We start from the raw sequence: 26,023 nt of genomic DNA on the forward strand, positions 1-26,023 counted from the left end.
CAGCTTCTCAGATAGTCCAACTGAACAAAGAGTCTGCCTGCATGGAAAGGCAAAGACCAAAACACATCCATTTTTTTTATTCAGCTATGAGTTATATTCTTCTATGAGATTTTCTTTTATTACTTCATTGATCTTACACTTCCCAGCATGTTCATACGACTATCATCTAATCTATTTGCTGTCTGGTAAAGACAAGGCTGTTATTCTTCATGGTTCATTACCAATGCTGATTTCTCCACACCCATCTCTCCCCTGGACATCACAGACTCTTCTGCATACCATACCTAATCCCATCACGCCTGCTATTCACATTTACATACTAATGCTTGTCTGAGTTCACTTTCCTCTACTTAAAGACAGATGGATTCACATTCTAGCTGTATCTGAAGAAGTGAGCTGTGGCTCACGAAAGCTCATACCCTGCCAGAAAATATTTTTGTTAGTCTTTAAAGTGCTACTGGACTCTTGCTCTTTTCTACAGCGGCTATGAAAGTTATAATTAATTTACATCTAAATACTTGTTTGTATACAGGCACTCATATGGCACTGGAATTGGAATCCCTGAAGACCCCTTGTGAAGGTACATACACAAAAGTTCAACTCTGTCATCATGCCAAATCATGGTACACACTACTCAATTTCAGAACCAAAACAGTGATTAGAACCACTTGCCTGCTTTTGTTTTCTATCTGTTCAGTAGTGAGCACCACCATATCCTCCCATCTCTATTGTACAGCAGCCTCTGGCATAAAAATCACCTTTGCAGTTATAATTTGTCATTTTATATCGTTAGCGTAAACCTTGGTTTGCAAACCCAGTTCAACCAGTTTCTGATTCCAGTCTGCTAGTTTTACAAGCCATAGTTTGTCATTACTGATCATACTAAACCATAGTTAAGCTTCCTTAACCATAGGTTGATCTGAATTTGAGCCACAATACATCTCTACCCTCTCCAACCTTACTCTCTTCACTAGAATAAAAACACACCAATAAAAACACACCATTAATTTCAGTGTGATGCTCAAGTAAAATTAAACTTTAGCATGCAAGCTAAATGGCTGATTTATCTGAAACCATACATCATAGTCTGAAGTTATCAGTGTACCAAGAAACATTTCATTAAATAAGTTAGTTTCTGGGGACATACCGGTTTACAAAGCATTTAAGAACGTTGTCATGTTTGCAAACAAACTCTATGAAGCGAGGAGATGTCATTCTGAAATGAAACATTCAAATTAACAAGGTGCCAAAGTCTAACATAACATAACAATAGTTTAATTCCTGAGTGCAACTGAAAGTTTCATTAATTGAGAGCAAGTATGTTTTAAATACGCTATAGATCTCTTGTCTAACATAGGGAAATTATAGGGAAGAAGGTGTTTAGACAAATGTTCCACAGAAGGAATCTATAAAAGGAAAGCAGAAGCTTTGTGGAGGTTACTTTTATAGAAGTAGTTTAGTGGCTGCAATAACTTCATGGAAAACTAAACAGCCACTAAGTAAACCTTAGGCCTTTTCTCTGGGATGGTTCAAACATATCACTATGCAAATGAACATCAGGCTCACATGCTCCATCCTCCCCTTCTCTCTTTCACCTTGCCTTGGGCACTATGGTTCTCTCCTTCCTTTCCTACTTCCCAGGCTGCAGACTGGGTAGGCATTGCTTGTACAAACCATAGAGTTACAAACTACAATCAACCCATAGTTTGCAAATCTTCTAGGCTTGTTGAATAGTGCCAAACCATTCTCTTTGATACCAATCCAGTCTTGGATGTCAAGCTTGGAGCTTCTTGGAGAAGGCAGATACATGCGATAATTATAGTCTTGTATGGTTTCCAAACCTTATGACTTCATACATTTGCACCAGATTTTCTAGTAATCCTTACTTCAACAATGTCATAGTTTTGTTTTAGAGTTTGTCTGCCACTTCATGACCATCACAACGGTTAAAACTCCTGTTTCAAACTCCTGTTTCAACTCCTGTTTCCTGCCGTTACCCGGCAGGAAGGAACCCCTTAACTGACATTTGCTTTAAAACTGGCATCAGCTGTGTTCCAAACAAAGTTAAGAATTATCTGGAAAGAGGAACGGAAAAGGTCTGAAAGTCATACCCTGCTTACCCTGAAGGCATCTGACAGGAACAACACATATAAAATGCTTGAATGACAGCGCTCAATCGGTTTGCCGTCACAGAAATAACATCCTGGTAATCTGCATAAGCTTCTTGTGGGCTGACAACTTCATACGCTTTAGAGTCCCCTGTGTCTGCAGGTAGCATTCTGCTCTTCTCAGATGAAGCAACATCAAAGATAGGGGTAGGAGTGCCATCGCGCTGATTTGGTCCTTTTTGCTTCAATAAGATGGAAGTGATGTTGGCAGAGTCCCTTTTGTTTTTCATCAGTTCTGCTGATATTAGAGCTAGCCATTCGTCTAATGAGTGCCAGAGTAATTCCAGAGGCTGCAAAGCACCAGGGAAATTAAACACAAAACCAAAAATTGAACTTCTAGTGCAATGCTGAAAGTAGTAGCCAGAGGTCACAGTACAACTGTCACAACTCTAATAAGTTACATAGAAGATGAAGCAAGATAGGCCTCTTGTTTCAAACTCCCTAAAGCATATGCATTTAAGGGGGGGGGAGAGATAAAAGATTTTAAGAAATGAAAACAAGAGTGCCAATATTGTGCTTTGGCCAAATTTTGCAGTTTTATTTGGTTCCCTAATAGTTACAGTCATTCAAGATGCTTAACAGAAGGGCTAAAGTGACCCCAAAACCCCACCAATACAAGCCATGCTGGCACATGTGAGGGTGGTCAAATGGTTTATGAGAATGCCTTCTTGCAATATGGATACAGTCACTGCCATAGATCTTGCACAGATTAAAATTTATAGGTTAGATATTTTTGCATATGGATTTAGTAAATCAACAACGCCAGTTTGTGATTTTGTGTTTTTGGATAAGTCAAACATTCAGAAGCTCAACTTCTCATCCAAAAAGTGATAGCAATGATTATCTTAATAAGAAGCAACCATTTTACCTATTCAACAGATATTCTGTAGAAATAACATGCCACCATTATCATGAACCAAAGGCAACCTGGGTAGAATTCCAACACTATATTCACATGTGGTTGGATCCAGCAATCTACTTGCACAAGAATCTTGCACAACGATTGCATATCTTCACCTATTTCCGCTCTACCCAGCAGCCGTTTCTACCCCTGAGAGAACTGATTTGCTGAGCTCACAGGGCCCGCATGGAGTAACAGTGACACAGGCTGGTGGGCTGCAATTAGGAGGAAATTAAATTGCTCTTCCTACTTCTTCCATCAATGGAGTTGCACTGACAGAAATCATTTGATCAAGGGGGGGAGGAAGAGGAGGAAGAGAAGGAGAGTTTATTTTTATACCCTACTTTTCTCTACTGAAAGGAGTCCCAAAGCAGCTTACAATCATATTCACTTCCCCCCACCCCCAAACAGGCACCTTGTGAGGTAGGTGAGGCTGAGAGAAAGAACCGAAACCAGCCCAAGGTCACCCAGCAGACTGCATGTGGAGGAGAGGGAATCAAACCTGGTTCTCCAGATTAGCATCTGCCCCTCTTAACTACTACACCACACTGGCTTATGCAGGGGTTTCTTACTTTCTGGCCAACATTCAAAGTCTTCTGAAGATATCCCTGCCACCTAGCAGCTTTGCTGAGCTGATGACAAGCTTATCTCTTCCTATAAAGCGTTACAACTGTGCATACCAGTTGATACACATATCATAAACACCAGTTGTTGAGCAATTTATATTCTCCATAGGGAAATCTATCAGCATTTTAGAGGAAGACGACAGTCACCTTGGTAGGTGATGTCTCATTACTTCTATAAATAGGTCACTAGATTTAATATTAATCATTGTACATACAAGGAACAACGGTGAGTGCTATACTTATACATCGCTACATAATATATACAATAGAATGAGAAGAGGACAGAAGGATCCATAACTGGAAAAGCTAAGAAGTCACAAAGTCTGGCACAAAACAAACCGTCAACCACAACAGAAGTACTGCTTCAGTTTCTCTGCAAGCATAACCCATGAAATTTGTGTATGGGGGGGTTGGGGGGGAAATCAAGCACATGCAATTCTCACAATAGCAATCCTGACAGCCACAATGAGGTAGAAGCAATGGAATTAATTGGATGAAGTCTTGTACCTGGAAACTTAAAAACTCAATTTCATGCTACACAGGGTGAAAAAAGATAATGAGAATTTTTTAAAAGACATAGCTAATTAGTTATATTTAAAATGCCGCAAGGGTAAAAAAGTGGTCCCAACTTAATAATGGTATCAACCAAACTTACTTCCTCCTCATGAGATGCCTGATTAATGAATGCATGCTTTGAGAAATTCACCTCTTTAAGGTCTATCTTCTTAACAACGTCAGTGACTTTTCTGACCTTGAACACTTGACTTCTCGGAGTCTTATTTCCATTATAACCCATGTCATTTCCATTATTGGGAGTGGATGGGCCCAGGCGAAAGACATGACAAAAAATCCTCACAATCCTCAACAAACTCTTCATCTGAGCGTCATAACTGCTTGACAGGCTGGTGGGGGGGAAACAGAACATGCAGTTCCTCAGCATAACCATAGGTGGCCCTATGGACAAATTTAAAATTGTACAACTTGAAAATTGTCAATTAACAGGAGAACCAGAAGAATCATTGTGGTCCTTCTCCAATGACCTATTACCTATTCTCATAACAGCCTCTCCTCTCACCTGGCCACATGCACCACCCAGACATCCCCTTATTCCTTCTAGGTCCCTCCCATGCAACTGTTATGCCCTTCTCCCACTTCAAGAGACAGGAGAATAAGCAGGAAAGTGCAATGTTTTTATGGTTATGTAATACATACAAGTATTAGTAACACGTTCAACCCACCCATTATGGTCTGCTTTGTTTCTCATGCCAGTAAGTTGTTATCGGAACCTCAAGAGGATATCCCAGAAGCTTTAGCTACCCTCCTCAAACTTTTTTAAGAATACATATTTTGATGGCAGTCCATATATTCCACTCCATGTGAAAAATGAGAAAACGGAACCTAAAGAATCATTATTCTTGGTTGTACCTGAATTACCTGAGCAGTTTGTGACCATTTGTTGTTGCCACCTCAGCAAGGCTAGTCAAGATTTTTAGGTACTGGTTTTCATTCTGCTGAGATAAGTGTTCTAGGACTTGTCGCAACTGGGTACAGAAAAAACAGTCACTAAATGTTTTGGTCACACCAATGCAGCAAATTAAAACTCTAGAAATCTGTATTGTTATGCAGAATAATTTCTAACAATTAGGGCTATCATCCAGTTAAAGTTATCTTAATTACTTTAAAAGACTGTATATTTTTTAAAAACTATTAGTTAGGACATTTAAAACCAAGTTTACCATGTTTTCCCGTAGATCCTCATTTTGAGTCATCTGAATAACTGTTTGGAAAAGTCTAGGATGATGCTGTATTAAAACTTCACAAGTTTCTCCATAACCACCCTGGAAAAAGGAGAGGATTACAATGTGAAACATATTTCAGAAAATTTAGGGGCGTAACTGAAATCAGCTGAACAAATATGAGCAGTTCTAAAGTCACGTAGGGATACAAGGTCAACTGAAGCACCACCAGCATCACTACATATTAGGGTGTTGTTGATCCTCTTTTTCATTAATATCAGTTTTAATATTATATATGGGATGAAACATAGTTAGGGCACCATCTGTTTAGTTAGGCTTTTTAGGTCAGTTTTCAAGGATTTAAAATACTAGCAATAATTTATATTTTCTATGTATTTATTTGATTTATTTTGTATATTATTATTTTGTCTATTGAACTGTTGTGAGCCGCCCTGAGCCTTGCCTTGGCCCCGAAAGGACGGGCTATAAATCCAATAAAATAAAGAGGGAAACCCGCAAGGACACACTGAGGAGGGGAAATCCCATTTTCGACCTTTCTGCCAGCTGCAGTTTGGGCTTCCATTCCTTGGCTGCCAGCTCTGTCCTCCACTTGCTCCTCCTCCTTCTCCTGGCCACCACTAGCGTTCATGTGCAAAGCAACACAAAAGGCCACCTGATCTCTGGAAGTTTGGTTTTTGCCAATTCAGCGCACCTGCAGTTACGGGGCGGAGATGACCAGGGTTCTAGGGTTTTGCTATTTTAAAAAAAATCTATACACTGAGGTGTTTTCCAGGTTTGCAGAAGACTAAACAGCAGCTGTGGCTGATCCACTTGCACAGATCTAGCTACCTCACAGAGGCCAGCACCGGGCTAAAAGATATAGTGGTTGATAGGATGGACCCCCTTCGGATCAGGGTGCAAATGTGATACCTTAGATAGATTATACAGTAAAACTTGAAAAACAACTGTAAATGTTAGATAAATTGTACAGGATATTTATTTGAACTGCACCTGAAACATAATTTGTTTTATTGAGACAAATTCAGAACTTTTATCATACTTGAATGTCAATACCTTGAACTTAAATTCTAGTGTGATATTTATATGAAGGTGAACATGCTAAATTTCATTTGTTTAATGCTCACCCATGTGCAATAATTTGTTTTATAGAGCAGAATTGGGTGAAATACTAATGAAAACAGAACTCTATGCAAGATAAACTTTCCACTGTTGTTCAGATAAGAGATCTAAAAACTACCGCAATCAGTGAACATTTACTTAGCTCCAATCACATGCAATTTGCTGCATAAAACAGAGCCCCCTACCCAAAAAGCTTTTAATCTAATTGTGATTTTGCATGTAACATGGACAATCTCATGTGGGAAGCATAAGTGCACTGTCTTTCTACACCTCTTAATATATGAAGGAGGTAGTCATGCATCCAACCTGTAGCAAAACGACACATGTTGCCCTTGAACAAGAGAACATACCACACAATGGAACAGAATGGGTGGAGCAGGAAAGAGACACAGCTTTTCCTTTTGCACACAAAGAATTATGTAATTCCTCAAGCATCCTCTGTAAGCACCTCCACATAACAGATGTGGATCTTAGAAAAGAACTTAAGGTTTTGGTTTTAGAAAATACATGTTAACTCAAAGCTAATTTTGTACCTGTACACAGAGATCAAGTGGAGTGACTCCATTTTTGTCTGGCAAATATTTGGCTCCTCTCAGTAGAAGAATCTGTGCAGTATCTCTTTGGCCGTGGCTGTACGAAACATAGGAAGGTTATAAGGTCTATTTAGTTTGTGTTCTGTAACCAGACAGCTTACCGCAAAATAATTCATAAAGTAAGTATGCACTAACAACAACTGAAAACCCAGCTGGAGCATAAATAGCATAGAACATCTGAGACTGCTAGCCTAGAAGAAGACTGTAAAACCCATTTAAAAATATCAGACCCCTTATTTAAAAGTCTGGGTAAAAAATTTTTGGCATGATATCTAAAACAGAGTAGGGCAAGTGCCAGGTGAGCCTCAAGGATAAGGGCATTCCACAGGCAAGGTGCCACCACTAAAAGAATAAAAGCCCTTTCAAAGACATTTGGAGCAACAAGCAGAAGAAAAATGTACACGTTTTCTCTAGTTTTCACAGCAAAACACTAGCACAGTTGTAAAGCAACTTTTCTAAACAAGATCATTTGCAGTAATTTAAGTTCATGTACTTGATGATAAAAGATTTTTTAAAAGCCCAGAAGACTTCAACTTGTTATGAGTATACTGCCATGAAGAAGAGTTGGTTTTTTATATGCCAACTTTCTCTACCACTTAAGGGAGACTCAAACCGGCTTACAATCACTTTCCCTTCCCCTCATCAGACACCTTGTGAGGTAGGTGACACTGAGAGAGTGTGAGTAGCTCAAGGTCGCCCAGCTGGCTTCATGTGCAGGAGTGGGGAATCCAACCCGGTTCTCCAGATCAGACTCCACCAGCTGAGCTCCTCAGACAGCCTTTTCATGGTGGTTCTCACCAAGAATTGTCCATCTGGCAACAGGTCAATCTGGCAACAGGTCACAGGCATTCTCTGTAGTTGGTCCATTCCTCTCAAATGGCCTACAAGAGTGGGTGCAGCAGATGCCATCACTTGCTGTACTCAAGAAGTCTGTTCAGTTCCAGAAGGCATTTGGTGGAAGGTAAACTGTGGCAGCTTTTTACCATGTAACCGTGTATTGGTGTTAACTTGTTAAGATACTGATGTCTCTGTGCTGCAACTTCTGATGCTTTGTTAGTCATCTTCAGTTTGCCGAGATAAGGCAGAGTGTATATTTTAAATTTTAAAAATGCATATGACCTTGGGATGGCAGATCCTTGTCAGACATTCCCACTCCCACATTCCTCCTCACCATCTTGTACCATGAGCAATCTAAGCCAGGAAGCCCTTGGCCTTGTATGGCCCATCCTCAACCCTTGAAGTTGGCATGGAGAATAAAGTCTTCTTTGCATTAAACAAACTGTGAATGGGAAGAAGTGACAAGCTCTGGTTTGCTAATTTGGCTCAAGCTAGGTAGCCTGTACCATGCATGAAGGAAAGGAGGAATGGGAGAGGAACACATGAGCCAAAGGCTCTTTGTTATGAACATACCAAAATTGGTTAGCCCCTTGGGAAGGGGCTGTGGCTCAGTGGTAGAGCATCTGCTTGGCATGCAGAAAGTCCCAGGTTCAGTCCCCGGCATCTCCAGTTAAAGGGACTAGGCAAGTAGGTGATGTGAAAGACCACTGCCTGAGACCCTGGAGAGCCGCTGCTGGTCTGAATAGACAATACTGACTTTGATGGACCAAGGGTCTGATTCAGTATAAGGCAGCTTCATGTGTCTCAAAGCAGCCCGGTTGATGTACAATTGCAAATCAATACACACAGAATTAGCAAAGTTAATCTGAACAGAATTCTGCTTTGCTAACATGGACAGTATTTACAGAAGATCCAGAAAATGTTTTTCCATTTCTACCAACATTGTACTGGTTTCCCTGTAACCTGGATGAAGACTAGGAACCACCACTGAGTTCTAGTAGTTTATACAGGTCTTTTAGCTTTTACATTCCACAGAGGATGAGCATGTCTGTGGATAAGAGATGTTCCCTTCTTAAGTCACCTAACTAGGCTGGCAGTATCCTCACAGAGACAGGGCTTAGGGGGGATGGACAGGCTTCACTAGATCTAGAGATGCAGTGCAGATTCACAGTGAGGATTCACCCTAGGTACAGACTTCTCAGAGTCTGGCTCTCATAGTTGCCTCTGTCTTCTACTTTCTGAACCTCACTGGAGCTAGAAGCCAGGTGCCTCCATTTCCCAGTTTACTTCTCCCAACTCCACCCCAAACTCTGGCCAACTAGTCCTTATATATCCACCAGAGAAATTCTTCCAACAGCAAGTTTCTCATCACAATTTATTTTTATGGTGTTAATTTTATTTAAGCTTCAGCCACTAAAAACCAGATTCCAGTAACTTTAACAGGTGGTAGCAGGTGTGGCAAAGACTTCTACCAGTCATAACAAGGAGTAAACCAATAGACTTGTTCCGCTTCAAGTGGTTTGAGTTGGCTGAGAGACAGATTTGTTCCCAAGCTGCCCAGGAAGCTTCACGGTGGAAAAAGATTTTAACTTGGTTACCATACAGCCAAACCAACACTCATTCTATTGTCTCATTTGGAGGTGAATGTAACATTTTATAAAACACAGTGGGTAGCCGTGTTAGTCTGTCTGCAGTAGTAGAAAAGAGCAAGAGTCCAGTAGCACCTTAAAGACTAACAAAAATATTTTCTGGCAGGGTATGAGCTTTCGTGAGCCACAGCTCACTTCTTCAGATATCTGAAGAAGTGAGCTGTGGCTCACAAAAGCTCATACCCTGCCAGAAAATATTTTCTTCAGATATCTGAAGAAGTGAGCTGTGGCTCACGAAAGGTCATACCCTGCCAGAAAATATTTTTGTTAGTCTTTAAAGTGCTACTGGACTCTTGCTCTTTTCTACTATTTTATAAAACAGTAAATCATACCTGCAAGCAAAATAGAGTGGAGTTGCTCCTGAAACATTGGGCCTGTTAATATCTGCACCACTGTCTAACAGGCACTGGACTGTCTTTTGGGAAGAAAAAACAAAAATTAATGAAGCACACAAACACATACTCTACTTTCATCCCTTTTAAATTACCCCTAACTATTTCCTGCAATAAAGGTTTCAGATTCAGATATATGTAGACGAATATAACAAAAATATATAACAAGTACAGAAAGATTGGCAGACCTACAGCTCTGCTTGTGGGGGAGGGAGATACATCTCAGCAGATTTTCCTTCTTCACTGGCCCCACGGCAGGTGGCTTTTTGTTCAAAGGCCCATAAGCTTTTTCAGGGTCACAGAAGAATGCAAATATGCATGTCCCTATATAATGATAGCCTATTAGAGAACAAGCTATAAAGTGCTTGTTTCAAGAGAAACCCTGCATTCCCACAAGAACTAATTGCTTAAGAGTATTATCAATAATAAAACAAGTTTTTAATGTGCCATGCTTTCTATTAAAGAACTTCCTTCAGAAATTTGTGATACGTTCATTATAATCAAAGCAGTTTACGTTAAATGTGTGTATTTTCATCCACCTACTGTTTTGTGACCATTCTGACATGCCACATGAAGTGCGGTCTGTCCCATGGCATCTTCAACATCTACATTGCTAACATGTTGAACAAGATCATGAAGCAATTCCGTTCTTCCATTAACAGCAAGCCAATGTATCTGGATACATAAAAAAATCGGAGGGGGGAGGAGACTCATCAGCAAGTAAATGTGATAAACATAAATTCATAAAGGTGAAGGCAAAGCAAATATGATCATGGCTTTAGCATGGGTATTAAACACAAACACAGGTGCTCCATAAATCTGAGATTCCAAGAGTGCTAAGAGGATAGCATGCTAATATCTACACCACGCCAAGAACAGCAGCTTAAACAAATAACCCTTCTGTCAGTGATTTAAAATGTAACACCAAATGTAATTACTCAGGGATTCCAACATGCACCTAGAACTTTGTAGACTGCCAGGACATCTACATACTCTATGAAGGAAGTACAGCTCTATGAACCCTATTGGGAATTCCAAATACACACATAGAACATACATTCACCTTGTATAAGGGAACCTGTATATACACAGAGGTGTGATTACATCTGAGGTCTGCAATCAGTAGACATGCCAAGATCTGCAGTAATACTTGTCTGTGTTGCCTATCACCACACATCCCAGACAAAGGTTTACAAATCTGAGTGTTAGTAGCTTACAGTCCAAAGAGGGAAATTTATGATTAGAAATTAGGACCATATTTCTGAAAGCATCTACTCTTTCTTTTCATTGGACTGCAGACCCAAGGGTAATATTTTTGTTTTCAATCAACTGGGGATGTGAAGATGTTAGATTAATGGGGGAAAACTATTACCCAACAAGAATGTATGGATTTGGGAAAATGGGGTTGAGTTTGCCCACAAATGTCAATTTTGTTTTGTAGTTGCACCTACCTACAAGTGTATTTTTAGGATAGGGCATAACTGCAGTACAAATGAGAGATGACTGATTGTGAAATCCAATCAAATCAGGTTCCACAATCAAACAGGGTCCTCACACCTTTAGACTGCTCAAATCCCATTCCACGAGATTTTGGATGAGCATTCTAAGTAAGTCCTGTTCCAGCACTTAGAGGAGGCTCTGCAAGTGCCTGAGAAGTCTGGGCTCTGACATTTGAGCCAGGCACTTAGTTATCTCACTGCAAAAGGGATTAGTTTGGTTTGTTTTTTAACCGTGGCAACTATCTTCACAGATATTAGGGTGAGGGGCGAGCAAGGGATGAAGAATTCCCTCCCTGCTCCAAGAAAGATCATGACCTTCGAAAGAAGATTCAACTCAGTTCCACAAGAGCTGATTCAACCCTCCACAGGACACAGCTGTAGGATCCACTCATTCCTAATACCAATTCATTGTCAGAGATCTCAATATCACTCTGATATCACATGCCAAATCAAGTGTTTTGAATCAAAAGCCATTAGAGAAGACAGCATTTAATGGTAACTCTTGTGCACATATATTTTTTAAATTTATAGCCCGCCCTCATTCCCGGCAAGTCCGGCTCAGGGTGGGTAACAACCTTTAAAATACATAAAATCATCAATCATCCAGAAAACATTAACAACATCAATAAAACGTTATAATACAACTGTAAACAGATGGCCTTAAAAAATGCCCAGATGCCACCATGTAACAGGATTTCAGCAGGTCACCCCCTTCAGATGTCAGGAGCGGGGGGAAGGATGGGGAGGCCAGTAACAATGGATCAACTCGCGGCTGTCCTCAGTTATAGGCCTGGCGGAATAGTTCCGTTTTACAGGTCCTGCGGAATTCCTTAAGGTCCCCCAGGGCCCTGATGTCACCAGGAAGACTATTACACCAGGCTAAGGCCAAGAAAACCCTGGCCCTTGTTGAGGACAGCTGCACATTCTTTGGGCCAGGGATCACCAGCAAATTATTGTTGGTAGAGCATACAGCTCTTTGGGGGGCATACCAGGAGAGGCTGTCCCTTATTTTTTTACTATTGGGCAGGAGTATTAGTGGGGGAAGTTAATGAACACAGAGAACAGTACTATTTTAATCTTTGCATAAAAGTCAATAAACACAAGTTTACAGAACTTACCGCTGTCAGTCCTTCGTTATTACAAATGTTGACATCAGCACTATATTCTAGTAGCTTGCTCATACATTTTTTCTGACTGTAAAGAAAAGAAATTTCATTACACCCAAATTTCAAGAAAGTCTGATTTGTCGTCGTCTTCTTTGGTTTCCAAGGCCTGGTTTAGCCACTTAGAGGGCTGAAAAACCTTTTTGCATGGTGACACAGCCTCAGCTTATAAATACAATTGAAAAGTAACTCAAATGTAAAGGCATGCTTATGGCTACGTGTGAACAGCTTATAGCTTAGCTTGCAGAATGCAGAAAGAGAGGGCGAAAAGGTATGAGGGATCCTGGCATCCCAGAGCTTACACAGTGGCTTTAAGAGGAATTTCATGTGGGTGACTGACGAAGAGTACAAACTCACAGCAGACTGCGGTTCTTCCCCCTCAGAGAAGAGCGTCTGGATCAGCTTTCTTAGAATTCCCTTACAAAGGATCCTCCACTATCACCTAACAGAATATGCAAGGCGGGTGCTCTACGTTGCAGCCCAAAAACAAGGCATTCCAGTGTGCGTGATTACTTCCCCTAAAAAAAAGGGAGGGGTGTTCTCCAGTCTACTGACCATTAGAGCAAGTGGCTGCTGCTAATTGAACCTTTGTGGTCATACATCCTATGAAAAATATGTTCCGTAGATGCAGGCTGAAGAAGTAATCTTTTCGAAATATGTAATTAGATCCGGAGAACATGTATCTGCAATTCTTCTTGCTTCTCCGCAAGGTCTTTTACGTATTAGCTACTCAAATGCTCATCTGTTTAGAGAAGTTATAACTGCTGCTACTTCGGAGCTTCACTTCTCAGTAGTAGAATTATATTATCACCAGTGGATTATAATAACACCTGTTTCTCACTTTTTTGTTACATTATTGGTGTCTCTCATGATTTCCATGTGTATATGTATCTCTTATTGTAATAGTGTTGCATTCAGTATATAACCTCACTTGCCTTTTCATGTATGTAAACATGCAATGCCCTGACCTGGATGGCCCAGGCTAGCCTGATGTCGTCAGATGTCAGAAGCTAAGCAGGGTCAGCCCTGGTTAGTATTTGGATGGGAGACCACCAAGGAATACCAGGGTTGCTGTGCAGAAGAAGGCACTGGCAAACCACCTCTGTTAGTCTCTTGCCATGAAAACCCCCCCAAAAAGGGGTCGCCATAAGTCGGCTGCGACTTGACGGCACTTTACACACACACAAACATGAAATGTGTATTGTCTAAGTGTTTTGTATAGAATACACTTTCACATGAATATTTTCAGAGCCATCGTGCTGTCATTTATGAAGAATATACATGATATCAGCATAGGTTTGCCTTTTGTATAGAACAGCTTATAGGACATTTATAAAAGTCTATGAGGTGGTAGTGAAGGCTACTAAGGACTATTATGCAGCCTTCATTGTGTCCGCTAGCTCTTACCCAGCACAATTGTTTAGGGTGATCATATCGCTAACCTCTCTTTCAGAGGGATAGCTAAATTTTGGTTCAAATTTGGCCTAAATCTTTTAGGCTTTTTTTTGGATGGCTGCACTCCTTCCTCCATGGTCAAGGACAAAGGATGGTGCTTGGAGACGAGGTATCGCAGCTGCACGCCTTGGTGTGTGGGATTCCACAAGGAGTGATACTCTCTCTTATGTTATTTACATTTATATGTACCCCCCCCCGCCCAGCTTATCTGGAGATTTGGGCTGGGTTGTCACCAGTGATAACACCCAGCTTTATCTGTTGATGGATGGCTGTCCAGACTCTGCCCCAGACACACTGGCCGGGTGCTTGGATGCTGTGACTGGATGGTTGAGGCAGAGTTGGCTGAAATTAAATCCATCGAAGACAGAGGTCCTGTGGCTTGGCCGGGGCGGTGCTGAGGCGGAGTTCCTGCTCCTGGCTCTTGACAGCATGTGTTTAACATCTGTGCCCGCTGTCAGGAGCCTGGCTGTGGTCCTTGATGCCTCCATATCTATGGAGGCTCAAATTACAGCCATGGTGGGGCATCGGATCAGGTTCACAGTGCTGGTTTTAACCTTTAATGCCTTGTATGGTCTGGGACCATCATACCTGCAGGACCGCCTCTCCCGGTACGCCCGCCAGAGAGCATTATGCAACAATCTACTGGTGATCCCTGGCCCAAAGAGCATCTTGGCTGTTCCCAACCAGGGCCAGGGCTTTCTCGGCCCTGGCTCCAGCCTGGTGGAATTCTTTTCCAAGTGAGATCAGGACGCTGCGGGATCTTAAAGAGTTCCGCAGGGCCTGCAAAACCGAGATATTCCACCAGGCCTATGGTTGCGGACAGGATTGGTTTAATCAGATCTGTCCTCCCTACCCCCCCTTTAGGTTAATACTAAACTGAACTGGGAGGCTCTGGTTGTGTTGGAGGGCTCACCGTGGCCCTGCTCTCCAATGGTGTGCCACTTGGTTATCTGCTGGAACTGATTAATTATTGGAAGTGAATTGAATAATTTTAGGTTGTTATATCTTGTGGTTTTATTACAGCTTTATTGTTATATATTATATACTGTATTGTTATACTGTGACATATTGATGGTGTTAGCCACCCTGAGCCCGGCTTCAGCTGGGGATAGCAGGCAACACAGAAATTGAATCAATAAAGCATTTAAAGCTGCTTGCTAACCACAACAGCTTCTACAAAATACCCAAAGTTATTCTGCCCTTGGACAACTTCTACCCATGTGAAATTATTCTCCAACAACACTACATTGCCTCTACTAATCTTGAACTCACTTACATCATATTCAACAGATTCATAAACAAGTGTGTCAATCCAGAACTATGTTTGCTTCTCTGGAGCAATTCACCAAATACAGTTGCTGTGCAGCTATCTGAGGAGGGACCATACAAGGCTTCAACCCAAGTTCTACCAAATGACTGGAGAAAATCTTGCAGCTGGCTGATTATCTGCTCAAGATTAAAGAACCGAAAGGTCAAATGCAACAGCTACGTCTCTTACCCATTTCTAGCAGCCAAATGAAGCGGTGTGCACCCAGAAATATCTTGATAGTTGGGGTTAGCTCCTTTCTTTAACAGCAGAGCTAGACATTCAACTGACCCACAGCTGAAGGAAAAGGTTGGGAAAATTTTTACTAAAAGCCACACAGAATAATGACAAGCTTCCACAAGAGCTAGTAGCTTCGTAAGTTTGTACCAGATTTGAAAGTTATAGCCTGTTTCTTCAAGAACCATTTGAACAAGTGAACAGTTAAGACTGAATTTGTGTGCTTTATACATGTGTTGATTTTTTTAAAAATGATTGGGCATAAGCGGAACACTATTCCCTATTGGTGCTTAGTGTAGAGCAGAGCTTAACATGTTAAGCAAATTAGCACACATTTAGTTAAGGTACAAGCAGGAAACCCACAAGGACTTGCAGGAGGCATCTCATTTCCCCCTGCATCTCCCTTCCCCACTATTTTTTCTTTCCCTTCCCTAACAGCCCCCCACACACTTCCCTTTTCCTGTTTCTTTCTCTCCTTCTCACCCACCAACTAACTTACCTTGATCTGTCCCCATTTCCAGCTTTCCCGCCTGTCATGTTCTCCCTATAAAAGAACCAGGCCCAGTTGTGTGCTGGCCACCGGTAGGCCAGGCCCAGGGTTGGTAGTGCGTCTCCGGTGGTTGTCGCCCGCCCTATCCCTGATTAATCCATCTCCATCCGAGTACATGACAGGAGAGGGGGCCAGGACACTTTCCAGAGCTGTTTAGCCCTCCAAGTCCTTTGCTGCTCCCACCCAGGGCTTTGCTTTATAAAAACCAAGGCTTGGAAGGCTCAACAATATTGTTACAGTTGCCTAGCAACCTCCAAAATGGCAACTGAGTGCTCTGTAGGCCTTCTTTTCTTAAAGCTATAGATGTAGTATTATTGGGGGGGGTTAATCTCCTGATGTGTTTTTGGATTTGCTTTTAGATTTCAGATTTTACTGCAAACCTGGGACTTCCATCAGGTTTGCACAGAAACCTCCCATATCTGCCCCTAGCTCCATTTTGCGGATCTATTAATCCACACTCTATAGCCCAAGTCAGAATTACATATATGATTTTAATTAAAGTAACGTAAAAATTGCCACATTGACCCCTCCAATTTACCATGCCTACCCTTCAAAAGTAACAGAGCAAATTATCATACACTAAAAGCAAAGAGAGTTTCTTTCACTGAAAGACTATTGTAAAGCTCTTAGCAGTAGTGTTTCCCTAGGCTTCTGAAACCGGCCTTACTTTGCTGCAATATGAAGCAGGCTCCTCTTTACACGTCCAAATGCATAATTGACATCAAACTTCGAATTAGACAGCAACTCAGAAACAGACCTAAAACAGAGTAAACTTAAATGAGAAATAACGCTGTATTTGCAAGGTCTTTTTAACGAAGAGAACACCTGCTGTGTATGCCACATGCTGCAAAAGGCCATACACCTCCTAGAAATATGCTTAGCAGTCAGTTTTAAACCCTATTGATTTCAATGGAATTTATTTTCATGTGATGTATTTATTATCAGCGTAAATAGATTATTCTGCTGGTATGCATTATATTAATTGGCTTTATACATTTCACAATTTTTGTGCGCTACTAATTAAGCCTGTGAAGATGTAAAAAAAAAAAAAAACACTGTAAAGGGACTTTACAAAAATATGCTAACTACTGAAGAATTAATAATTCCATACTAACCATGTTAAGTTTGTATCTCTTCCCTCTCCCTCTAAAGGTTTACAGTTTATTATTCTGAAAAGAATTCTACCCTGACCTAGTTTGAAGAAGCATCCAATAAATGGAAAGTCTTTCTAACTTCAAACTGTATTAGGGGACTGTCCTCTTGCAAATAGTAACAAAAAAGTAATTCTTTTCCTTAATAAAAAGTAATTCTTTTCCTTAGATTTAACAGCTACCATTTCACACTTTTCAAAGGAGGAAATGAGATTTAATTTTTCCTTGATACTATAAACAGAAAAGCTGCCACATCGCTCACGCAATTGACTGATCTAATTGACACTATCTGCTTCTCAGAAAGTGTCTTTAGCTGTTTTATGCTGGGAGTGATATATTTATTTCATGCAGTATTATTTTGTCGACCTGCTAAAACAATGTGGGCTAGGGAGTCTACTTGGTCCGAACAAAATGGACACTTGCGTTCTTCTGCCATAATTTGATTGTATCGCCCTTGTGTCTTGTCTCAGGCATTACACCAAGCCAATAAAAAAACTCGTCTAAATTTATGGATCTCTAGCCAGTGGAAATAGTCTATTCTGTTAAAGAGTATCTGGAAGAGGCAAAGTGAACATTTACAATTTGCGTCCTCAAACACTAAGGACCAATCCTCATTTAAGATCTTATTTTGTAAATGTTTACAGCTGGCTTTCCAAATACTATTCCTTGCAGCTTACAGTCGCCCTAGTGGCAGGGAAAATCTTTTGTCTAACCTACTAGTCCATATGGACACAGAGATATCTGAGATTAACAGCTGTTGATGGCTCAGAGGGAGTACCAAAATTTAATGAGAGATTGATATATAACAGATTATAGATTTGGGAGCCCCAGTTCTAACTGTAAAGTGGAGAAGGAGAAACATAACGGAATATCCAGCAAGTTTCTAAAAAATGTAATGTGAAGACTATCAAGATGTTCTTTATGGCCAGTATGCCAAACTGGAGCAGCATATCTAACAATCAAATGTATGATTGCTCTATATAGGATCATAAGGGAAGGTACCAATTGCCCTCCTTTGTAAAAGTAGAATTTTTAAAGGAAGATAAACAAGGAATTTAACTTTTGCATTAGCATATGGATATGCAAGTCCCAAGAAAGATTGTGCATAAACATTACCCCAACGTACTTAAGTTTCTTACTGTCTCTATAGAATTTTCTCGTAGGGATAAGAAACGCACCCTTTTAAGTTTAGATTTAGTGAAGAATAAAACCTTCATTCTATCAAAATTTATTTCTAAATATTCTTTATTGTAACAATTGTAAAACTCATTTAAAATTTTCACTATACCTGGGACTGTACAAGCTAACAATACTAGATCATCTGCATATGCTAAGTATGGTATTGGCTGGCCACTTAGCTGAGGAGAACAGGATCTACAGGCCTGGCTAGGTAGAAAATAATTTATGTGTAAATTGAATAGATGTGGGGCCACGATGCAACCCTGCCTTACACCTATTCTTACCTTGATTGGGTTCAAGAGGGTAGAGCTACCTGGTATATGAATCCATATAAAAAATTCAGAAGATAAATTCCTAAGAAGCATCAATAATCTGCCAGGAAAGCCCATATTAAAGAGGTTTTCCCCCCAAAGTTTAACAAGAGATATGGAATTGAATGCACCACAAAAAAACAATAAATGAAGAATATAGAACACCACCAGCTCCCCTTGTGTATTTGTTGGCCAGTGACGATAACATGAAGCAATGGTGCAAACAATAATGTTTTTTTTTCCTAAATCCATATTAGGCATTGCTTAAGATGTTTGAGTCCTCCATCCACGCTTTCAGCCCACTAGCTAGGTGGCTAGCATAAAAAAGTAATTGCTCTTTGTCAGATCAAAAAGCACAAATTCACACACACAAAAACGGAGCTTGCTTAACATATATGTTTCTTCAATTTGGCTAGCCTAAAGGCCCCTCCAACAATTCTTTGAATCCTGAGCAAGAGGCAGTCAGCAATGCTGCTTTCTTCATCATCTATCTCTTCATCTCCTTAGCTATGGATATAAAACTAATAGCAATATAAAAGTCACCTGAAAGCTCTCGCTCATGAATTGCCTTGCACAGAATGGGTTATAAAATCCATGAAATCTATTTTAAGATGTAAAAATCGCAGATGTGTTTATAATTAGCTTACTTGCAATGCAAATGTGTTACAGATTTAGGCCAGGATCCAAAAAGCTACCTTAGGGATGGACAATGATTCTGGCATGCTCTCAAGTTCGGAAGTGGTTTGTCATGTTGCAGGAGGACTGCTGTTAAGGTCAGCCACTATCAGAATGTCTCTTTGGATCCTAGCCTAGATTTAACTTCCAGAACTTGCTTCAAAAGACAATAGGAAGAAATGCAGGGTAATGTTCCAAATCTCTGTACTAAAAGGGAATATGTAAAGACACATTAAATACAGCGGGTGCCAAACTACAGATACTGGACATGCTGGCTGTGGTCCAGTGAGCTACTCTAAGCTGAAAGACTCGGAAATCAGTGAGATTTTTGACATTTATTTATTTAATATCCTGCCCTTTCCCAGTGTCATTAGGCTTGTATCTTTGAAGAACAATAAATCATCATACCATATCATAACTTCCTTTCAAAATTTCTCTTAGTTGTGAAAGTTTGGAATGTGGCATGAGGAACAGATATCCAAAGCTACCCTGGGTATCAGAATTAGTTGTGCAGTTCTTTAGATCCTGGTCACTATATTTATTCTACATCATTATTTGCAAGCATAAAATATCTCAATTAAAATTCACATTACACTGGCCCTAAAGTCCCTTTAAAAAAGGTAAAGGTCCCCTGTGCAAGCACCGGGTCATTCCTGACCCATGGGGTGACGTCACATCCCGACGTTTCCTAGGGTAGAAACAGGGTGGTTTGCTAGTGCCTTCCCCAGCCATCTTCCCTTTACTCCCAGCCAGCTGGGTACTCATTTTACCGACCTCGGAAGGATGGAAGGCTGAGTCAACCTTGAGCCAGCTACCTGAAACCAACTTCCGTTGGGATCGAACTCAGGTCGTGAGCAGAGCTTTTGACTGCAGTACTGCAGCTTTACCACTCTGAGCCACAGGGCTCTTAAAGTAAAGTCCCTTTACTATTTGTGATAATGAAGAGGTTATTTGTTTCCAGGGCCAATTTAAGGAGTACCTTTAAAACCCTTCACGTATGAAGGCCCTCATACTTGAGGGATCATTTCTCCCCACATGACCCCAATGGCACTCCTCACAACCAGTGCCTGGGGGAGTTTCCTGCTAATATGGTCAGCGCTCCTGTTGATGCCCTGGTTGACCTTTGGAATGGCGAAATAACCCTGGCAATTGACACACTTGCACCTTGGCACCCGCTCTTGGGACAAAGAGCCTGGGCAGCCTCTTGGTTTACTGAGTGGCTGTGGATGATGAAAAGACAGGGAAGGCAGCTAGCATGACGGTGCAGAAGGACTCAGGACAAATCTGACAAGGCATGGGCTAGAGTTCATTCAAAAGCCTACTCTGTGGAGGAGATGGAAGGAAAGAAGCAATACTTTTCTGCCATCATTGCATCCGCACAGTGTAGATCTGCAGAACTTTTCTGGGTGGTCAGAATGTGCGTTCTGGTCAGTGGGAAGAGGTAGACTACTCTGCAGCTCTCTGAAATAATTCAGCTAAGCGCTTTGCAAATAAAATCTCTCGCATCTATTCCAACTGGGCCTCTACTATAGCAGCAACAGGATCAGATGGTCTCAGGGGTGCCAATCTGTCCAGTTGTGTGGGATACGTTTTCGCTTGTGCGGTGTGAGGATGTGGACAGGATTCTGGAAGGTTTAAAACCTACCAACTGTTTGTATGATCCTTGCCCCTCCTGGCTGCTTATACTGGCTGGGAGGGGGGCTGGAGAGCTGGGTCTAGGAGACAGGAAATGTATTCAAATACTCTACATATTCAACAGGTTAAAAAATCACCAAGCTTTTCTTCCTAGTATTGAAAAACTTGCTTTTTCAGGAGGTTAATTTTTATTTTTTTTCCCAGAACGCTGTCACCAAGAATACCAAAAACTTATCTAGCGTTAAAAAGGATATCTGGAAATGAATAAGATCCCGAAGACCATGCAAAAACCAATGCACATGTTCAGAGGTGGCAGTGCTTTAGATCCAAAACTTATATGCAACTTTATACACAGTTGGGGTTTGTCTTGTTTTGCAAGTATATATGAGAACTTACCTGTGTTGATCTGCCATTACCATTGGCATTAAAGTGTAGACAGCAGTTTCATTATCTGTAGAAATTAAATTATAGTTATTACCACTCGTGGGATAATCTTAACCTGCAGATAATGACTGAAAGTAACGATCAATTGTCACTCAACTAGATTTACTTGGACATTAGACAACATTTGTAATTTTTAGGAAGTACTTTAAGATTTCATTTGAAAATAAATGACATTTTTCTTCTAACTACAGTGCTGGCAAATTCTTCCAATAAATTGAATCACATGTGACTTCCAGGTTTTGAAGTTGCACACCATCAACTTGTTGTTTTCTCAATTGCTACAGAAAGAAATTATGGAAACTGGAGAGAATAGTTCCAGAGTCTGCTTTGTTAGTCAATTACAGCAAACATTAACAGGAGACTGATGGAACCTTAACATTTTTATTCTAGCATAAGCTTTTGTGGACTGCAGCCCACTTTGTCAGCACATAGGTAAACATCCAAATAAAGGAGAACGCATACCATAAACAAGGTAACTCTAGAGAAGGGTGAAAAGCAATTCAGCACATCAATTTCCTTAAATAAAAAATGGCACTACGCAAGAAGGAACAAACCTTTAGTCACTTTTTAAACATCTCTTTTAAGACTATTAGCATAATATGCCCTATTTGTTCACTTGGGATTGTTGTGTGATCAAATTAAAACATTAGGAAAAACAGAGCACACACAAAATGAAGACAGCTTATTTTGCAAGATATGTTTATAGATTTCAAGCCTCAGAAAAGAGGCTATGATAAAGCATCAATAAAGCCCCCTACACTACCATATTATGTATAACAGGGGTGGGGAACATCAGGCCTGGGGGCCGTTTAAGGCCAGCAAAATCATTTGGTCTGGCCCTTCGTGGGTCCTGGCAGATCTCTAGCTCAGAAGGATCGAAGGCTGGCGATCCGCCCCCTCCCATGGACAGGAATAGCCTCTATTCAAGGCAGATGTGAGTTTGTTTTGCTGAGAAAAGGAACCTTTTTTCCCCCTTGCAGAAGAGTAGTTAGCTATGGAGCTGCTAGGACCGCCCAAGAAACTGTGTTAACCCTTTCCCACCCGGGCCGTGGAGAAATGTATTCCCTCTGTATTACAAGAGGGCTGGGGGCGGAAGTGGCAACAATGGTGGGGTTAAAGGGGGCAGGGCTAGAATGCGCGCGGGTGGGGCAAGTTCTTAGCCAGTGTGTCCTCATTTCACTCCTGCAGATGGAGGTAGCAGGAGCCGGCTGTAGTATCTGGCCCCGACCATGAGGAGCAGGAGCAACTCCAGCGTGTGGCTGGACGGCTATACCCGGCTGGTGCAACAGACCATCCTGTGCCACCAGGTGGGCGAGTGCGCCACTGGTTGGATGCCTGCCTGCTTGCCCGCACTGGGTGGGGGTCATCTGGGGCAGCTGCTTGCTTGGGGCTTGGTCAGCTAATTTTTAAGTTGATAATTTTGTATGGCCCACAAATGATGTTATAAATATCCAAATGGCCCTTGGTGGAAAAAAGGTTCCCCACCCCTGATGTATAATATTAAGTACATTAGCTCTCACACAAAAAGTTACAGCTGGAAATTCGGAAGTAGAAGATCCTTCCTCAAAATGAGTCATCTTTTTATTTTTAGAGTTATTACACCTTCAAGGAAATACTGCACTTGGCACACAACCAAAGTGTGGCTTTGACATGGCAGGGATACAAGACAACACAAATGAGGCCGCAACCCCTTCATCTCATCACTTACTTCTAGCCTACTGCCTCAACCATAACCTGCCCTTCCCAAGGGTCTCTTGCACAAACCCAAGAAAAGCAAGCTTTACACGCAGTTCCATCTAAGGCAATAACCATGCAACTGAACAGAGGATCCTAAGCCATGTTTCTTCCCGACATGTATGTCCCTATATTATCAGGATATGAGTGGTACTATTTAATTTCTATAGTGAAAAATACTGGGGCTCAAGCCTACTTGTACTGACTGACTAACCAGGAAACCATTCTTCCTCACCCCAGATATGAGAGTCCAATTATGCTGAGAAAATATCCCTTAGGCTCCACTGTTTTTATTTTTCATGAAACAGCTTTATACCAAAGCAAAACACGAGTCTGCCTCAGTACAATACCATCTGACTGGCAACAGCTCTCCAGCATTCCAGGCAGAGATCTTTTCCAGTCCTCCAATTTAGTACCTTTGAACTCAAGACTGATTGCCAGACGGTATGCATGTTAAGGGCGTCCTATTTTATACAGCGTAGGGTGATCCTTGGTATCAAAAACCCATCTCCTCCTCAAAGAGGTCAGTGTATCCTTACTCTAGGCCCCACCATGCTCTGCTTATTGGAGATCTCACCTAGAACCAAGCTAAGGAGAGGCAGTACCAAGAGTAGGTTTGAATTTATTTCCCTTATCAAACAATAGTCCCAGCAAGTCTGGGATTTCAGAAGAGGGAAGAGGAGAGGGCTATTCATGAGTACTAGTAAAAATGGATACTAGTCATGATGCATACCTATTCTCTCCAGGATCAGATGAGCATGCCTATTACATCAGGTGCTTTGGAACACAGGCAGGACAATGCAGTCGTCTTGTTTGCGGGCTTCCTAGGGGCACCTGGTTGGCCACTGTGTGAACTGACTGCTGGACTTGATGGACCTTGGTCTGATCCAGCATGGCCTTTCTTATGTTCTTATGTTAACGCAGGGTACTCATCTACTGGGAGAAGCACAACCCTCATCACCTATTTATTTCAAACAATGAATATTTTCAAAGTTAAACACTGGTTCCATAACTCTACCTCTCTTCTCTCCCCTACCCCTTACCGAGTCCCATACCCCAAACACTGTCCTACTCCCTTCCAGCTATTCTAAACGCACCACAGACTTGCAACCCTGTGGTCTTCCTTTTACTTTCCCAGCAAGGCTTGGATCTCACATTAGACAGAATCCACTTCTCGGGAGGCTTGAACATATTAGTTTAAACACCACCACTCCAACCCTCACCTGTCCCAGAAAAAGTCCAGTAGCATCTTAAAGCCTAACAACATTTCTGGCCGGGTACCAGCTTCTTCTGGCAGGGTACCAACAAGAGATGGATTGACTCAATAAAGGAAGCCACAGCCTTCAATTTGCAAGATCTGAGCAAGGCTGTCAAAGACAGGACATTTTGGAGGACTTTCATTCATAGGGTCGCCATGAGTCGGAAGCGACTTGACGGCACTTAACACACACACACCAGCTTCTTCAGATACTATGACTCATGAAAGCTCATACCCTTATGAGATAGCAAAGCAAACTTAGAAATGTAAAAGTTATATGTGCGATTGTGACAAAGCTTTAGCGTCTCTTAAGTACTGACAAGATTATTGTAGTTGCCATATGTGTTAATATATTATATGATAACAAATGTACTGAATATACTCGCAGTGGGTAGCCGTGTTGGTCTGTCTGCAGTAACAGAAAAGAGCAAGAGTCCAGTAGCACCTTAAAGACTAACAAAAATATTTTCTGGCAGGGTGTGAGCTTTCGTGAGCCACAGCTCACTTCTTCAGATACAGCTAGAATGTGAATCCATGCAAGGCTCATTACCAATGCTGATTTCTCCACCCCCATCTCTCCCCTGGACATCACAGACTCTTCTGCACACCACACCTCATCCCATCACGCCTGCTATTCACATTTACATACTGTTAACATTTACATACTAATGCTTGCCTGAATTCACTCTCCTCTACTTAAAGACAGATGGATTCACATTCTAAGCTGTATCTGAAGAAGGGAGCTGTGGCTCCCGAAAGCTCACACCCTGCCAGAAAATATTTTTGTTAGTCTTTAAGGTGCTGCTGGACTCTTGCCCTTTTCTACTACTGAATATACTCGGACACAGAAACCAATTTTTAACTCCTTCCCCAATTCCCTCCCCGTTCTCCCTTTTTTATTCTCCCTTTTATACATATACCCTAAAAACTCAATAAAAAAAATTTTATAAGAAAAAAGCTCATACCCTGCCAGCAAAATTGTTAGTCTTGCTCTTTTCTATAGACAGACTTACAGGGCTACCTGTCGTGATCTACCCCAAAAACGTGCCCTTCTCTCCCCCTAACCCCGCCCCCCACGTTCGGTCATACCACCTTGAGGCTCCCCTTGCTCGGGCGCTTCCCAGCCAATCGGCTCTTTACTTCCGCCTAGCGACCCACCCCTAGCGACCCCTCACGAGGCAAGCCCCAAACGGTCGCTCGCCGCCCGCGTTCCCCCTCCCCCCACCAGCCGCCCCTCCGCTCACCCTCGGGCAGCTCGATGGTGCGGGCGCGGCGCAGGGACCTCGTGAGCCGGTTGAGCTGCTCCATGGCTCTCTCCATCCTCGGGGGAGAAGCCCCCCCCCCCGCCGCAACCGCTCGGCGCCCCTCTCAGCCCATCGCCAGT

At 41.7% G+C, this 26,023-nt stretch overlaps 1 protein-coding gene across 3 annotated transcripts in view; it reads right to left on the bottom strand.

Annotated features, from left to right (window-relative positions):
• Positions 1–25,960, bottom strand: part of HACE1 (HECT domain and ankyrin repeat containing E3 ubiquitin protein ligase 1) — a 47,714-nt gene extending 21,754 nt beyond the window's left edge. Inside the window, exons 1-13 of one of the 3 annotated variants that reach the window (XM_056856069.1) lie at positions 25,884–25,960; positions 21,600–21,654; positions 16,920–17,009; positions 15,658–15,762; positions 12,660–12,735; positions 10,586–10,717; positions 9,983–10,065; positions 7,105–7,201; positions 5,432–5,533; positions 5,130–5,236; positions 4,447–4,597; positions 2,121–2,458; positions 1,148–1,216 (exon numbers count right to left, since the gene is read on the bottom strand). In XM_056856069.1, the coding sequence (XP_056712047.1) occupies positions 1,148–1,216; positions 2,121–2,458; positions 4,447–4,597; positions 5,130–5,236; positions 5,432–5,533; positions 7,105–7,201; positions 9,983–10,065; positions 10,586–10,717; positions 12,660–12,735; positions 15,658–15,762; positions 16,920–17,009; positions 21,600–21,654; positions 25,884–25,959 (1,481 nt within the window). In that variant the 5' untranslated portion in view covers position 25,960. Of the gene's footprint in view, positions 1–1,147; positions 1,217–2,120; positions 2,459–4,350; positions 4,598–5,129; positions 5,237–5,431; positions 5,534–7,104; positions 7,202–9,982; positions 10,066–10,585; positions 10,718–12,659; positions 12,736–15,657; positions 15,763–16,919; positions 17,010–21,599; positions 21,655–25,883 lie in introns of all 3 variants that reach the window. The other 2 variants (XM_056856067.1, XM_056856068.1) reach the window with 2 other exon arrangements.
• Between the last annotated feature and the right edge of the window lie 63 nt (positions 25,961–26,023).

This window comes from Euleptes europaea, chromosome 10, assembly GCF_029931775.1.
Source record: "Euleptes europaea isolate rEulEur1 chromosome 10, rEulEur1.hap1, whole genome shotgun sequence".
NCBI classification, from domain to species: domain Eukaryota; kingdom Metazoa; phylum Chordata; class Lepidosauria; order Squamata; family Sphaerodactylidae; genus Euleptes; species Euleptes europaea.